The sequence below is a fragment of the Littorina saxatilis genome, linkage group LG1 (assembly GCF_037325665.1).
Source record: "Littorina saxatilis isolate snail1 linkage group LG1, US_GU_Lsax_2.0, whole genome shotgun sequence".
Taxonomy (NCBI): Eukaryota; Metazoa; Mollusca; class Gastropoda; order Littorinimorpha; family Littorinidae; genus Littorina; species Littorina saxatilis.
This window is the reverse complement of record NC_090245.1, coordinates 45,764,868-45,780,074: the sequence shown is the minus strand read 5'-3', so window position 1 is coordinate 45,780,074 and position 15,207 is coordinate 45,764,868. Positions and strand designations below refer to the sequence as shown.

Genomic DNA, 15,207 nt, shown 5'->3' with positions numbered 1-15,207 from the left:
GATGATTGTGACAGAACTTTATGATCACTTGATTGTACTTATTTTGACAACTGCTCTCAGTGCAATTTCACATCATACATTCCCACAGTTCAGTGGATACATTCCTCATGCTGAAAATTAACAACAGCTGGGTTATTTTTAAAATCTTCACGACATAAATCAATCTTCTATAAGAAGAAAATAAAAGATAAAGAAAACACCCAAGTGCTACGTTTGCATTTGGATAAATCAACCTCCTGGGGCTTATCCTTATTAACCTTAAGCTGCCAGTTATCTTGGGTGTTAAACTCTTCAAGTGAAAAAGCAGGGCATCACATTTATTTTTCACAGTCGTCCACTTTTTAGCACAACTAAAGTTACCATCAATCGGTCACATTTACAATCGATAACAAAGTCATGCACACACAAAGACAGACGGTGGTGCCTGCGATTAAAGGACGCCGCTGGGACCAGCCCAAAGTGTCCCTACATTGCAGGTGGCCTGTCATGACAGTTTTGGTCATGTAAATAGACAACAGAAAGTGTCCTTTCCCAAGAGGTGTCCTCTTATTGGAGGGGCTCACATCACAATAACTTATGTAAACAGGGTAAAATAACAAAAAAATATATATGCATACGAACACCTGAGTAAAAAAACAAAATGGTAAGCTATCATGAAAAAAAGTTATTAGTAACTAACATTTTGTCATAAATTAATGTTCCAATAACTTACCACTCCTATTTTCAAATTCTGAATTTTGGAACGTTAGCAGTCCATCTGTTATTGGATTTTAATGAACACCTGAAAAATACACACATTTCATGTTTCAACATTAGCAGACACAGGTTCAGTCTCCTGCTGGAAGATAATCTGGGAACACTCAGCATCGTGGGGTATCAGAATAGTCTGGCCGGCAGACACACCCTCCCCACTCTCTCCCAAAGTATCGTACGTCACATTCATCGTGATGTTGGCTACTTCATAGTTAACAGAGCTATCGTTGTCATCGGTGGCGATAACGAACTGACCGCTCTCCAACATAGACTGCAGCTGCTCCTCGCTGAGGCCAGAATTGACGATCAAGTTGACGGTATCCGCCAGAGGCTGTTCTTCTTGCACCACCTCCATCAGTTGCTTCTCTTCACAGATCTTTACAGTTGTACCTTTGGGGAGCTTCCTGCTGCTGCAGGTTGTGTGGTACACGCTGGCCTCATCCATACTATGAATCTTGGCTAGGTGGCGCTGTAGGTGGTGTTTGTGACGAAACACGTAGTTACACACACTACACACGAACCGTCCTTGCGTCGTGTGTCCTCTCACGTGAGCTCTGCACATCACCTCCGTCTTAAACCGCCAGGTGCACCCTGGGTAGGTGCAGGGGTAGGGTCGCGACTCGTCATGCACCTGCTTGTGTTTACGCAAGGTGGCACGATCGTTGTAGGCTGACCCGCACACCTCGCAGATGACGCAGTGGTCGTTGTGAAGCTGTCGGTGGGCGTGGATGAGGGCGTTGACAGAGGAGGTGAAGTCGCACTGACTGCACCGGTACGCTCTGGTCTGGTGGGTCTGGCGGTGAGCGGCAAGGTACGCTTTGGTCTTGAAGGCTTTGCCGCAGTCGTCACACAGGTATCGCTTGTCTGACCTGTGGATCACCTGGTGCTTTCGCAGGTAGCGCAGACGTCCAAACACCTGAGAAAGACACCATAAAACTGTTATCAAAGTTGCTTAAGCTTGACACAGCTGGGTATTTAGCCAAAGCATTTTTGAAAAATCTTTCTTTGACAGATAATTGTGAGGTCATAGGAATATGTTAATATCGCAAGCTGGGTGAAGTTTGTGTAAACTTTAGCAAGAGCATGGACAGAGAGATCAGTGCGACATATTTTTCTCAATGCGTGTGTATAGGTGTGCTTTTCATGTATGTGTACATCTGTGTTTTTTTTCAAAGTTAAAAGGAAAATTCAAAACATTATCACTCGCAAACATCAGTCCTGGACAAAACTTAAATTTTTGCTGTCATGAGCCATGGAGAGATGGCAATAATTGTTCTGCCACTTCAGTATTACATCCCCCAGAACAATAACCAGTACCCAGCTAATCACATCACATTTAGTCACAAGAAGAACCTATTTAAATTCAGTGGATATCACAGAAAACTGTCTACAGTACAGACCTTATCACATTTGGTACAGTGGTAGCGCCCAGGTAGGTCCTGTTTTTCAACGCCTCGCACACGTTGGCTGTTCACCTGTCTCCGCTGCCGTGACAAAGCCGCTGCGTAGTCGGACATCTTCAGTACCTGGAGAGGATAATGAGTACACGGTTAACCTATCTTTTTTCACCATCACACACCCACATACAAATGCGCACAGAGACACATAAGTATGAGAATGTGAGTGCACACACATACATCTAAACACACACACACACACACACACAGTGACAGATGCACACAAACACACAGAGACAATTATCCCAAGATGAATGTAAAGAATCTTCCAAAGCTGATTGTGTAGAACCTACTATGCTTGTAAACCATCACTAAGATTGTATCATTTCTCATTTATCCTAGTAACTGTGAACATAACACGGACAGAGACCAGACACAGATTCTCTCACGATCATAGCAGAGACAGCACATTAAAGAATCCTACATTCAAAGGACTGCTAATGCACAACACTATTTATTTTCCAGATGCCAAAATAGTCTTGAATTTTACCCATAAGACAACAGACAAACCTGTTGATCTTGCAGCTTTTTAGAGTTGTGAACAGTAATGCACTGATGTATTGCCAGGTGGTCATCATGGTTGTCTCCCATGTGTTTGACTAGTGATCGCCGCCATGACGTTTTGAAGTCACAGTGGAAACATTTGAAGCTCTGCTTGCTGTAACTGAGTGATTTTCGTTTCACATGACTCGTCAGAAGTACAAACAGGAAGTCCGGTTCAGATTCAGGGTCTCCTTTTGACAGTGAAGCATCTGATTTTGACAAAGAAGTGGTTGATTCTTTCGTTGATAAGTTCTGATTTGTCTCAGTTTCTAGCGATATGGAGGTTCTATTACTTTCAGGGATTAGTGTAGTGTCTGTCTCAGATGTGCTACACTGCTTGTGTTTAGCTTCATCTTGAGACACTTGCTGCAAAGAGTGTTGTGGTGTTGAGGTGTCAGCCTGAGCAGGCTGTGAGGTTGGTTGAGTCTGTAAAGCGTCCTCCTGAGTGACAGCATTCACATGTTCAACAAGATGTCGCAGGTCACCCATGTCAGACGTTTCAACCATCACTGTAGCGGAAGATGATGGAAAGGCAACTGAAGGGTCTGCTTGAAGAACAGCTTTGGACAAGTCATCGACGCTAAGCTCCCCATCACCGATCTTGTCAATAATAATGTGCATTGTGGACTGCGCAGCCTCACTCTCGGAAGTTAGCTGTTCTGATGATGAAACACCTATAGTGTCACTTTCTGTTTTTGTCACTTGCGAGCTGCATATTTCTGCATCCGGGTCTTTTCTTGGTCTTCCTCTTCGCTTGCCATTCTTGCTGTCAGTTTTCAAGCGGGGGATGTTGTGTTTGCGGTCAAGATGTTCTCGCAGGGCCACCTGTCTGGAGAAGGAGATACCACACAGCGGACAGCCACCCGGTTTTCCCATCTCTATGTCTGCACACAGCATTACACTTGTAAAATACACAGGTAGGATAAAAATGTCTTGCACAACAGTACTGATCACTGCATAGAATAAACATTATTTTCATATGGATGCACAATTTTGTACACTACTTTATATCAAATATTCTGCATAGAAAGTGATCAAGTTTGTCTGTTTCCTTCACAAAACGATAGTGTTTCAAATTCATCTTCATACTATGTCAGTATGTGTACATGAATCAGAATTATAGAATTAGGCAGAGTAAAATTCAAGAAGCCGTTTACAATTGTGAAACGTACGCTGAATCTTGTGTAGCAAGTAGTCTGGCAGGCTGATGAACTTTTCTTGACATTCTCCACATAGAAATTCATCATCCACCGACTCCATCGTCCAACACTGAAACAAAATCAACTGCCACATAATAGAACAACTTTTTATGCTGATTTTGTTCCTATTATTATCAAGTTTCAGACACTGAGTGACATAGTATGAATGTATTCGAAATGTATCTATTGCTCTTGCTCTATCTTGTTCATCCCGTTTGTCTTGTCTTTTCGGTGCCCAGTTGCTGCGCTAGGTAACACTTGTAGCAGGCTAGCTTGATCCAAGGGCTGAAACTGGGCTCTAGGGCAAATTTCGAAAAGCAGCAGCTTGCCTACAACCCATCCCTGCTTGTATTATCTTAGACAACACTATCCTTGTTATCTTTCACTCCAAGGACCTTACTTGCACTGACCGGTCATGATAAATAGGGATAACCTCAGTAATCTGAAAAAGAAGTAGAATAATAAGAAGAGGACCGATTCAAACTTCATACTCTGTACTCTGACAGTAACAGACACCGCCAAGACAATGAAATGGAGTTGTTCACTGTGTGTGTGTGTGTGTGTGTGTGTGTGTGTGTGTGTGTGTGTGTGTGTGAACTGGACGAGATACTCAGATAGCATCTGAGAGTGAGCACCCATAATAATGAAGGGGAAACATCGGCTCATGAAGCTGCATGAGTCGAGTTGACAAACTCTACGTCAACTCCACTCATCTACATATCTGTAAGTTACGCTGCACTTGTGGGACAAGTCATCCAGATGTCTGGCATTGATGCAGCGGTACTATTTTTACCCGCAATTGTATGTCCGGCTTGCTCTACATACCAAAATAAGGCCAAAGTAGACTTTACCAGCTATGAAAGTGTCCCTTCACAAAATTCCCAAAAATCTTGTCTGCTCTGCCCACAAACCGGAAGTATAGGTCAATCAACCATGGATATGTTTCAATCTTGTTGAGAAATTAACCAAATGAGAATTCGAGCATCTACTCACCAAATTCCAACCAATTCTTGACAAATTTCTCACAAATCTTATGTTTACAATCTATTTGTGTGAAAAGTGCCACTTTTAAACCCATGCGTGTCAGGTTGTACCTACATGTGCAAGTATGTAGTGCATTACATTTTAGCCAACTGCTATGCACTCTTGTTTAGTGTTTTGTTTTTTTGTTTTGTCGGCCGGAAGAATTATTACCATGGGTTTCGTCCTCTGAAAAATAAACGAAAGAGGTAGAGGGGGAAAAAAAAGCAAGAGAAAGAGAGAGAGAGAGAGAGAGAGAGAAAGAGAGAGGATGGTTGATTTTTTTCTTTTAACTCCCAGGAAACCGTAGACTGACTAGACAATTCTGTATTTGTTTTACTTTTAGGCAGCTTACAAAACACAATCCAAATTATTGTGATTATGTTTAGCTATTGTTCTGTTCTTGTGTGTATTTTTGTTTTTAGTTTTATCATGGCAAAAAGTTTAAAACTGTTAATTCAAGCAGAAATCCCTTAAGAGATAGACTGCTGATGTTCCAAAATCCAGAATAAAAAAAAAAAAAGCCAAGTAAATAGAACGTTTCATTTGTAAACATTTTGTCTTGTTTTGTCACAAATTAAAAGTTTCAATAACTAACCTTTCTTGTCTTTTGCTCATTCCAGCTGTCATTTAAGTCCCAAGCATTCTGTATTCATGCCGCTAGTAGCATTGATGTGAGGACAGTAAACTCCATAACACACACACACACAAACAGTTCATTCTTTCTTTCTTTCTTTATTTGGTGTTTAACGTCGTTTTCAACCACGAAGGTTATATCGCGACGGGGAAAGGGGGGAGATGGGATAGAGCCACTTGTCGATTGTTTCTTGTTCACAAAAGCACTAATCAAAAATTTGCTCCAGGGGCTTGCAACGTAGTACAATGTATTACCTTACTGGGAGAATGCAAGTTTCCAGTACAAAGGACTTAACATTTCTTACATACTGCTTGACTAAAATCTTCACAAAAATTGACCATATTCTATACAAGAAACACTTAACAAGGGTAAAAAGAGAAACAGAATCCGTTAGTCGCCTCTTACGACATGCTGGGGAGCATCGGGTAAATTCTTCCCCCTAACCTGCGGGGGGTAACAGTTCATTCAATTCAACAAGTTTGTCACGTTGCTTAAGAAGAAGACAGAGAATTCAACTGATAAGCCAGGTATTTGGGGATTTATTATTTTCTTTAAGTTCTTCTTCTCCCTGAGACACTGATACAAGATATAGCTCACCACACATGTACACAAATATACAGGCTCTCTTTATTTCAATCTCTCACTCAAATACAAACCAGAATGTAATGCTCACAAACTTCACACACACACAAAAAATGCATGCACGCACACACACACACACACACACACACACACACACACATACACACACACACACACACACACATACACACACACACGAAATCATCAGTCATGAGAATTGCAAAGGTGAAAGGCAAACATCTTGTTGCCAGTCTTCAGGTAGACTTTGTCGACTGGAATCACGCTCAGGTCTGTGTGAGTGCTGAGAAACTCTCCCGCTAACACCTGCAACACACACAAAAGTTAATTACAAAAATTACTCATGGCATCTGAATAAAACTTCAATGAATTGTTGGTACTGTCTTGGTTGCACACAGTTTCCATTTTGCATGAGATTCAACAACACTGTGATAAAATGTTAGCAGAACAATTTTATGATTTTTATTTCAAAGCAGGTCAAACTGTGCTTCTTGTAGTTGTACATGTTACAATATCATTACTTTGAATGCAAAATTAAATTACAAATACTAAAATACATATATCATAAACAGCACGATTAAACAAGATTGCATTGACAAATTGGTCATTTTGGTATGATAGAACACTCACGCCAACACACGCAAGCACACACACACACTAGCAGTACATACTCACACACTCACAAACGCACACACACCTGAATGTGAAAGAGTACTTACATGCAGTTTGCTTTTTGTCTTGTCTGGAATTTGGCCCATAACATCGCCTACACTCCATACCAAACTGATGTGAAATGATGGATTCTGGAAAGAAAGGGAAGACAAACAGAATTAAAATGGAAAATGATCACTTACACTGTCAATATTCTCTTAGAAAAGAGTACTTAAAATAATGTTAGTTTTTGCAGTTAAGCCATAAACTTCATAACTTTGAAACCTGCAATTGTTGTGCTTGCTTTGATCAAAGGACAGTAAACGCCTCAAAATTGCAGTACACACTGTATCAAGAACCGTTACTCAGTGGGCATGCTGTGTTAACTTACCATTTACTATTAATGAGTGACATACAGTGCCAACAGAAGACTTTTTCACATACCTGTACATATACAAAATTTGACTGACAATCTGTAAAAAAAAGTTCATATTAAAACAAATACAAGCATCCAGAATCTGAAGGTACCTGATAAAACGCAGGAAGGTTGAATTGTTTGAAGCAGCTGTCTACAGCAGAAGTGTATTCAACCAGGTTAGTGTCATCAACATTAACTTCCAAGCTTATGAAAGTCCTGAAAATCGAAAGCAGAAGGTTAGCTACACACAACATTACGACCCCTTTCATTACGACCCCTTTTCCCCAAAGTTTGTAGCAGTAATTGTGTAGAAAAATGAATGACCAAGCTGTCAAGCACTTGCATGCATGCACATACACACTCACACACATGCTAACAAGTCTTTCTAACTTTTGCTGAACATGGCCATTCCTGGCATTTAGAACCGAAACTTTCAATTAAATTGAATTGCAGCAAGATGATTGCCTCCCCTGGAGTCCATTTCTCAGTTTTAGTATGATTGTTATGGCTTGTATTCTATGTTTTCTTCATTTAGTTTGTATAATCTTAAGGCAATCCAGAGGTGTAGTTTACCGCTGGTATCAAAATCAAATCCGTACACAACAGAACACAAATATTCTCACAGCACAGCATTTTTATCTACACATTTTTTTAAGAATGACAAAAAGCTGATTAAAGTTGAAAAAACTTAAATCAAAGGAAAGTTCAAGCAGTAATAAAGTTATGCAAACCTTGTCTTCTCATCATTTGTGTACATCTTCAAGGGCCCAATGTCACAGATACAGCTACAACAGAGAGTAAAAGGTTAAAACATTATATAGTTATCCTGAAAATGATATCATCTGCAGATTGTCAGAGGCAACAGGGAGCTACATTTTCATCTTTGAAACTGATACAAATATTTTCAAATACCCAAATGAAAAAACTATTTGTTTTGTGAATACATTTTCAACTGAAATGTAATGTTCTTTTGTGTGGTAAAAGTGCTTTCTGATCACAGGACCACTCTTTGCATTACTGTCTTCATGTGAAAATTTCCAAAACCTAACATCTCTAGGCAACATGCGGAGGAATAATTTGCTTGATACCCATGGAAAGATTTATTCAAAAACTGTGGAACCCATGAGAAATGGCAAGAACAGTGGTGAATAAGGCTTGAGCTCCTGCCTATTCTTCACCGCCCTCCTCCCCATTTCCTCCATCCCCTTCCATTTCCTCCTCATTTTTTTTTCTTCTTCTGCGTTCGTGGGCTGAAACTCCCACGTACACTCGTGTTTTTTGCACGAGTGGAATTTTACGTGTATGACCGTTTTTTACCCCGCCATTTAGGCAGCCATACGCCGTTTTCGGAGGAAGCATGCTGAGTATTTTCATGTTTCTATAACCCACCGAACTCTGACATGGATTACAGGATCTTTTTCGTGCGCACTTGGTCTTGTGCTTGCGTGTACACACGGGGGTGTTCGGACACCGAGGAGAGTCTGCACACAAAGTTGACTCTGAGAAATAAATCTCTCGCCGAACGTGGGGACGAACTCACGCTGACAGCGGCCAACTGGATACAAATCCAGCGCGCTACCGACTGAGCTACATCCCCGCCCCCTCCTCATTTGCACACACCTGTATTGCTTTTGGAACTGTTCCTTCAGTGACTCGGTCAGTGGCTGTATCCAATGGTGACGTATGCTCACGGTCCGTGACAGGCTGATGTGAAGGTTATCCATCCTTTCAAAGTTCAGAGGTCGTAAGCACACCAGTATCTGGTCCACAAAAGACTTGAGTCGCTCATCAGGTGGCACTGGTGAAGTTACAGAGAGAGGATAAGAATAACTTCAATAAGTCAGCACGTGGTGACATTGACACATAAAAAGAGGAAGAATCCAAGTTATATCATATATAATATATAAATACTTTGCACTTGTCTTTTAAACAAATGTTGTAATCATGTGCCTAGCATTCACAAAGAAAATAACATCAAAGCTGACTTACAAGCTTTTAAAAAAAGATGCTGTGTACAGTCTTCATTTTTCTCACCTGCTCACCAAATCGGGAACAAACAAAAACAAAACAAAAAAACCACACACAAAAACCAACAACTACAAAACTTGACTCACAACACAGGTGCTCTATCAATTTATGAAAGGCAAAAATCAAAATTTACGAAAGTCCACTAAATGTTATATATGAAATCTTATATCGCGCGCGTATCTCCAGACTCGGACTCAAGGCGCAGGGATCTATTTATGCCGTGTGAGATGGAATTTTTTACACAATACATCATGCATTCACATCGACCAGCAGATCGCAGCCATTTCGGCGCATATCCTACTTTTCACGGCCTATTATTCCAAGTCACACAGGTATTTTGGTGGACATTTTTATCTATGCCTATACAATTTTGCCAGGAAAGACCCTTTTGTCAATTGTGGGATCTTTAACATGCACACCCCAACGTAGCGTACACGACCTCGGTTTTTCGTCTCATCCGAAAGACTAGCACTTGAACCCACCACCTAGGTTAGGAAAGGGGGGAGAAAATTGCTAACGCCCTGACCCAGGGTCGAACTCGCAACCTCTCGCTTCCGAGCGCAAGTGCGTTACCACTCGGCCACCCAGTCCACTAAAGAGGTAGATCACCTGGGATAAAGACATAGGAAGCCCAGTTTCCCGCCACATGAGGAAATGAGCGTACTCTGCCTCCGTGCTGCTCTGGGTTATCTCCCTTGTCCCTGGAGTCTGAGTCTGTGTCTGGGGCTCCAAACATGCCACGGATAGCACCTGGCAAGGGCAGGCTGGACCTGGACCACAACATTTATAAATAAATACATTTACTGGTGAATGTAAGAAGTAATATGAATTGCTGTATATTTCAGTACATACATGAAATCCTGGGTGGAAATTTGATGGCTGGCATCACAGGAGCTTGTATCCAACCACCGGTCGATAATTATTTACTCCTGCATGCTTATTATTTACTGCTGCATGCTTACCCTTACTACTACTACTTATTAGTAGTAAATAGTAGTAGTAGACTGTATGGAATAAGGAGTAAATATATGGAATAAGGAGTAAATAATGACCGACCGGCGATTGGATACAAGCTCCTGTGGCTGGCATGAATGGAAAGGGGCTTATTTATGAATATTAACAGTAATTAACTTACTTTGTCGACAGAACTATTCCTCTTTCCCTTCAACTTCTGCCATATATGTAATTTGCTGTTTATTGATCCCCTTAGCAGTATCACTGATTGTGTGTGCTTGCATGTGTTACTTTGTGTATGTTGTGTGTCAGTAAACCCAAAAACCAAGCAGCCATGTCGGATGCTTGTTGTTCCAGTAAGCAGATATAGTGCAAATGTCCCAGTCCTGCTAGGAACAAATTTTTTGTCCACAGTCATGCTTTTTTTCCCCAAATTTTTTGTTCAGTTATGTTTGTGTGCTTGCCTTGTGTGTGCGTGCGTGTGTGTGTGTTTGTGTGTGTGTGTCACTGTGTGTGCGTGTCTAATGTGTGTGCGTGAGTGTGTGAGTGTATGTGTGTATATTTAGTTGACAAACCCACTTTTTACACTGTCCATTCTCAGCGGTGTCATTTTTTTTCACAAACTTTTGCAGAGGGCCCTGTGTAGTCCCATCACTCGCTCTGCGCTTTCCGCTTTGTCTTGTTAGTTCTTCATCTGACTCCTCATCAGAGCTTGATCCGCTGTAGTTTACTAAAGCAGCCATTTTTCAACTGCTTTGAACCACAGATCAGTTTAGCGAACTCCTAATGAAGTAAACTTTGAAGTATTTCAAAGCCTCGTGGCTTGTTTGGAGATTTCATGCGGGAAGTCAGTGACGAAATACCGAAACAACATCAGAAGCGACCAAAACAGAGACCTGTACAGTTTAAGAATAATTTTAGAAAAGAAAAAAACAACCAAATCACTAGCTTTAACAACTTCAAGGGCTTATTATTCATTTATATAAAGATATATACACATAGAGTAAACTATCTAGACTTGTAATACACACAAAAAGGAAAATTAAAATATTCTAATAATGACCTTGTACCAACTGAGAACAAGTCAAGAGCTGCCGAGGAAAGAAAACTATCTGTGTCATTCTTTAATGTCTTAGTTTATAAGGATGTAGGTTATATTTTCATTTGATACATTTCCGAATATATAATCTGTGTATCATTACGTGCCGATATCTTCAAACGGGTTCTGGGACCGCTGTGCCATCGTAGCCGAGTTCTTCCCCTTGGCCTGTAAGCACTTTTCTTACTCACATGAAGCCCTAAAAAACACCTCAGATGAACTCATACATTCACAGAACAAAGAATAAAGCCTTATTTTGCAATTGGAGAGAAAAAGAAAGAAAGAAGGAAAAGGAGGAAAAGAAGAAGATTTCCCGTCCAACATTTTTAAGTTACTGCGGAAGTGTGTCAACGTTGCTAGACTCGGTAAACCTGTGATCCTCCACAGGCTTATGATTACATTTATTTTGAAAAATCTCTTGCATCAGAAGTCAAGTTCACACAAAAATCCAAGATATTGTCTGTCCATGAAAAAGCACTCAACAAAAACAAAAATGAATATGGGAAAATAGAACGGATGTTTGCACTTTGCAACAGGTGTGTTAATAATTGTATACCGTATTTTCGAGCGCCTGCGACATGTGTGTAGTGTGGTGTGGGACACCAAGACGTTACACGCACTTCGGACAACGAAAAGGGGACAGCAGACGGTTTTATTTTTTTCTGCATTTTTGGACCCCACTACTGAACCAGGTTGGCATTTTGGCTTATTTTTCTAGAACCCTTTATAGCCATTTTTCAAATCGAATGTTGCCGTGCAGGCTAGTCGTTTAGATCAGTTTCGCAGACGAAATCCGCGTTGTGTGTTGCGAAACTGCTGTGACACATTCCCGTTAGATCGTGTCAACTGTATAAATTGAGTGACCACGACTTGTATGGAAATTGGTCACTCAGTAGATGTGTGTTGTTGTGCATGTACTTTGGGCTAGTTTCTTCCGTCATGGTTGATCGGTGGGAAAGAGGCCACACGTGGAATCTAATTTTTTTCTGAGTCATTTCAGACATTTTTAAAGGCCCCCCGGCCTCTCCAAGGCATGTATGTAAGCCCAGGATGAGGATGTAATGTTTCGCTGACCTATTTTGCTTGGAATGACAGTATGAAATCGGTGTGTGTGTGTGTGTGTGTGTGTGTGTGTGTGTGTATGTTTGTGAGTGAGTATGCCTGTGTCTGTGTGCACCTCAGTGTGTGTGTGAGATAAAGTGTAATACAGGTACCCCCATTCCTCACAACAGTTCTAGGTCCTGTTCCCGTACCAACCAAGGTCGGCTGCCACAACAATGGAACGCTGCTTGTTTGTTTGTTTGCTTAACGCCCAGTCCACCACGAAGGGTGATATCAGGGCGGTATGGAACGCTGCGCAAACGACCGTTTTTGGCATCTTTGAGCAGCATCTGACCATAGTGGCAGCTGTCCCCAGGATGCCTGGGAACGGAAGCTAGAACAGGTGTGTGGAATGTGGGTATGACAACTCAGTGTATGAGAGCGCTACCGTTGCGTTACCGTTGTTTTAAGTTCCTTTAACGATCCAAGCGTTCCGTTACCAATGGGTTAAGGTTCCATTACCGTTAGCGCATCGGGCCGCGGGCCGAGAGATCGTGGGTTCGAATCCCATCAGGGTCATGTGGGTTTTTCGGGCTACGGTCGGCTCCTACCCAGAGTGGAAGTGCTATTGTTCCTATGTCATTCACTTAACGAATGCGACTTTGAGGGTGCTCAGGTTCTGTATACCTGACCAACACTGTAGGTGCGGAAGTTCTCGGGCCTGGTTGACGCCAGGATATATTATGACAGTAAGCGTAGAGTGCTGCCCTGTCACGTAGTCTCAAACCAAATTGGAAATCCAAAGCATCATTATAATCATCCTCATCTCATTAATCATCCAAAATATAAATTGTCCTTGCTCTTGTGGCCCTTAATGCCCGGAGCTCTCATGGTGACCTTGGTCTCAGTGTTCCTGTTCCTTCCTTCCCTGAATAGTAGTTCTGCTGTCAGTCTTCAACGTGTGACGTTCTGGGGGGTTGACGGAGGGACGTGGTGGCGGTCTGCTCTCTGGAGGGGACGCTCACTCAGTCTGGCTCCGCGACTTAAAGTCAATGTCGTTTGTAGGGGGCATAGTAGGTAGTGGGCTGCGTCCGTTAGCTCGGGACAGACCCACTACTGAACACCGTCGAAGTGACTCAGCAGAAGTGCAGTGTCATCTTCCGAGGGTAGCCTACCGCAACGACCCGACATCCCCCCCTAGAGCGTCTGTAAAATCGACAAATCTGGCAGCGGAACGAAATTCAGAGGTGGTTGGAGCAGCGAGTGCAGGGACGGGGCGGTGTGAGAGCACAACGGGACACGTGTAAAGACGGAAAAAAAAAAGGTTCCATTACCGTTCATTCTGATTGGGAGGAAAAGGGCTAAAATTTTGAACATGCAGCCCAAACTCAACCGTCCCTATCGACCCTACCGTTCAAAGCGGTTCTGTTAACGATCATTTACGTTCCATTGCGGTTCCGCGGGCACGGAACGGGACGTAGAACGGTTGTGTGGAATGGGGGTATTAGACTCTGAGCGAGGGATTGACTGTGAGTGTGATGAATCACCAAATGGCATATCAAGTATTCCTGATGAAAAAAGAGCACATCAGGTACAAGTTCCTGTAGACAGTATTTATTCTTCCCTGACAATCCTGGTTAACTAGACTCTAAAAGGGTCCAGTGTGAGGTATCACTTTATGATCAGTGCTTTTTATAGAGTTGCCTGACTTTTTGTTTAATGTATGTGAAATGTTGAATTTTAATGTCAAAAACATTTTGTGAAGCACCCTGAGACTGCTTTCTGGTGGTGAATAGCACTATAAAAGAATGTTTAATTTTTACATTTAGTCAAGTTTTGACTAATGTTTTAACATAGAGGGGGGAATCGAGACGAGGGTCGTGGTGTATGTGTGTGTGTGTGCATGCGTGCGTGTAGAGCGATTCAGACCAAACCACTGGACCGATCTTTATGAAATTTGACATGAGAGTTTCTGGGTATGATATCCCCAGACGTTTTTTTCATTTTCTTGATAAATGTCTTTGATGACGTCATATCCGGCTTTTCGTGAAAGTTGAGGCGGCACTGTCACGCCCTCATTTTTCAACCAAATTGGTTGAAATTTTGGTCAAGTAATCTTCGACGAAGCCCGGACTTCGGTATTGCATTTCAGCGTGGTGGCTTAAAAATTAATTAATGACTTTGGTCATTAAAAATCTTAAAATTGTAAAAATAAAATTGTTTTATAAAACGATCCAAATTTACGTTTATTTTATTCTGCATCATTTGCTGATTCCAAAAACATATAAATATGTTATATTTGTATTAAAAACAAGCTCTGAAAATTAAATATATAAAAATTATTTTCAAAATTAAATTTTCCAAATCAATTTAAAAACACTTTCATCTTATTCCTTGTCGGTTTCTGATTCCAAAAACATATTGATATGATATGTTTGGATTAAAAACACGCTCAGAAAGTTAAAACGAAGAGAGGTACAGAAAAGCGTGCTATCCTTCTCAGCGCAACTACTAAACCGCTCTTCTTGTCAATTTCACTGCCTATGCCGCGAGCGGTGGACCGACGATGCTACGAGTATACGGTCTTGCTGCGTTGCATTGCGTTCAGTTTCATTCTGTGAGTTCGACAGCTACTTGACTAAATGTTGTATTTTCGCCTTGCGCGACTTGTTATTATTATTATCGCAGGTCATTTTCATGCCTCTATCAATCAACCCCCCACCCTACCCCTACTTTCCAATTTCATGCCACATTAACTTAATAATTAAGGCTACATGATAACTTTTAATATCACTGTGATTGAAGGG

General features: G+C 41.5%; 3 protein-coding genes across 4 annotated transcripts in view; 1 reads left to right on the top strand and 2 right to left on the bottom strand.

Moving 5' to 3' along the window:
- Window positions 1-2: 2 nt before the first annotated feature.
- On the bottom strand, window positions 3-4,905 carry LOC138971037 (zinc finger protein 397-like). Of its 2 annotated transcripts, XM_070343647.1 has the most exons (5): window positions 4,804-4,905; window positions 3,926-4,022; window positions 2,721-3,637; window positions 2,154-2,279; window positions 3-1,669 (listed from the first exon to the last, which is right to left on the bottom strand). In XM_070343647.1, the coding sequence occupies exons 2-5, from the start codon at window positions 4,011-4,013 to the stop codon at window positions 800-802; spliced, it is 2,001 nt and encodes a 666-aa protein (XP_070199748.1). In that variant the 5' UTR covers window positions 4,014-4,022; window positions 4,804-4,905; the 3' UTR covers window positions 3-799. The 2 variants fall into 2 exon arrangements, with proteins under 2 accessions (XP_070199748.1, XP_070199744.1); XM_070343643.1 differs by lacking the exon at window positions 4,804-4,905 and having other exon boundaries at window positions 3,926-4,056.
- Window positions 4,906-6,132: 1,227 nt separating this feature from the next.
- Window positions 6,133-11,131, bottom strand: LOC138971052 (U6 snRNA phosphodiesterase 1-like). Its single transcript, XM_070343658.1, has 7 exons — window positions 10,840-11,131; window positions 9,916-10,076; window positions 8,899-9,076; window positions 8,010-8,063; window positions 7,389-7,494; window positions 6,929-7,012; window positions 6,133-6,515 (listed from the first exon to the last, which is right to left on the bottom strand). Exons 1-7 carry the CDS (start codon window positions 11,001-11,003, stop codon window positions 6,396-6,398), a joined length of 867 nt encoding a protein of 288 aa, XP_070199759.1. The 5' UTR covers window positions 11,004-11,131; the 3' UTR covers window positions 6,133-6,395.
- An 829-nt stretch (window positions 11,132-11,960) lies between these two features.
- Window positions 11,961-15,207, top strand: part of LOC138971072 (TOX high mobility group box family member 3-like) — a 93,328-nt gene continuing 90,081 nt past the window's right edge. The window contains exon 1 of the mRNA XM_070343679.1: window positions 11,961-12,051. The gene's annotated coding sequence lies outside the window, so the exon portion shown is untranslated. The remainder of the gene's footprint in view (window positions 12,052-15,207) is intronic.

Excerpts from the sequence above, each read along its gene's own strand:
- LOC138971052 (XM_070343658.1), bottom strand. The coding sequence starts at position 11,003 with ATGGCTGCTTTAGTAAACTACAGCGGATCAAGCTCTGATGAGGAGTCA. Across the intron at positions 9,077-9,915 it reads TTCCTATGTCTTTATCCCAG|TGCCACCTGATGAGCGACTC; the intron begins GTGATCTACCTC and ends TAACTTCACCAG. Across the intron at positions 7,013-7,388 it reads ACCTTCCTGCGTTTTATCAG|AATCCATCATTTCACATCAG; the intron begins GTACCTTCAGAT and ends CTTTCTTTCCAG.
- LOC138971037 (XM_070343643.1), bottom strand. The coding sequence starts at position 4,046 with ATGTGGCAGTTGATTTTGTTTCAGTGTTGGACGATGGAGTCGGTGGAT. Across the intron at positions 3,638-3,925 it reads CTTGCTACACAAGATTCAGC|ACATAGAGATGGGAAAACCG; the intron begins GTACGTTTCACA and ends TGCTGTGTGCAG. Across the intron at positions 2,280-2,720 it reads AAAAGCTGCAAGATCAACAG|GTACTGAAGATGTCCGACTA; the intron begins GTTTGTCTGTTG and ends TATCCTCTCCAG.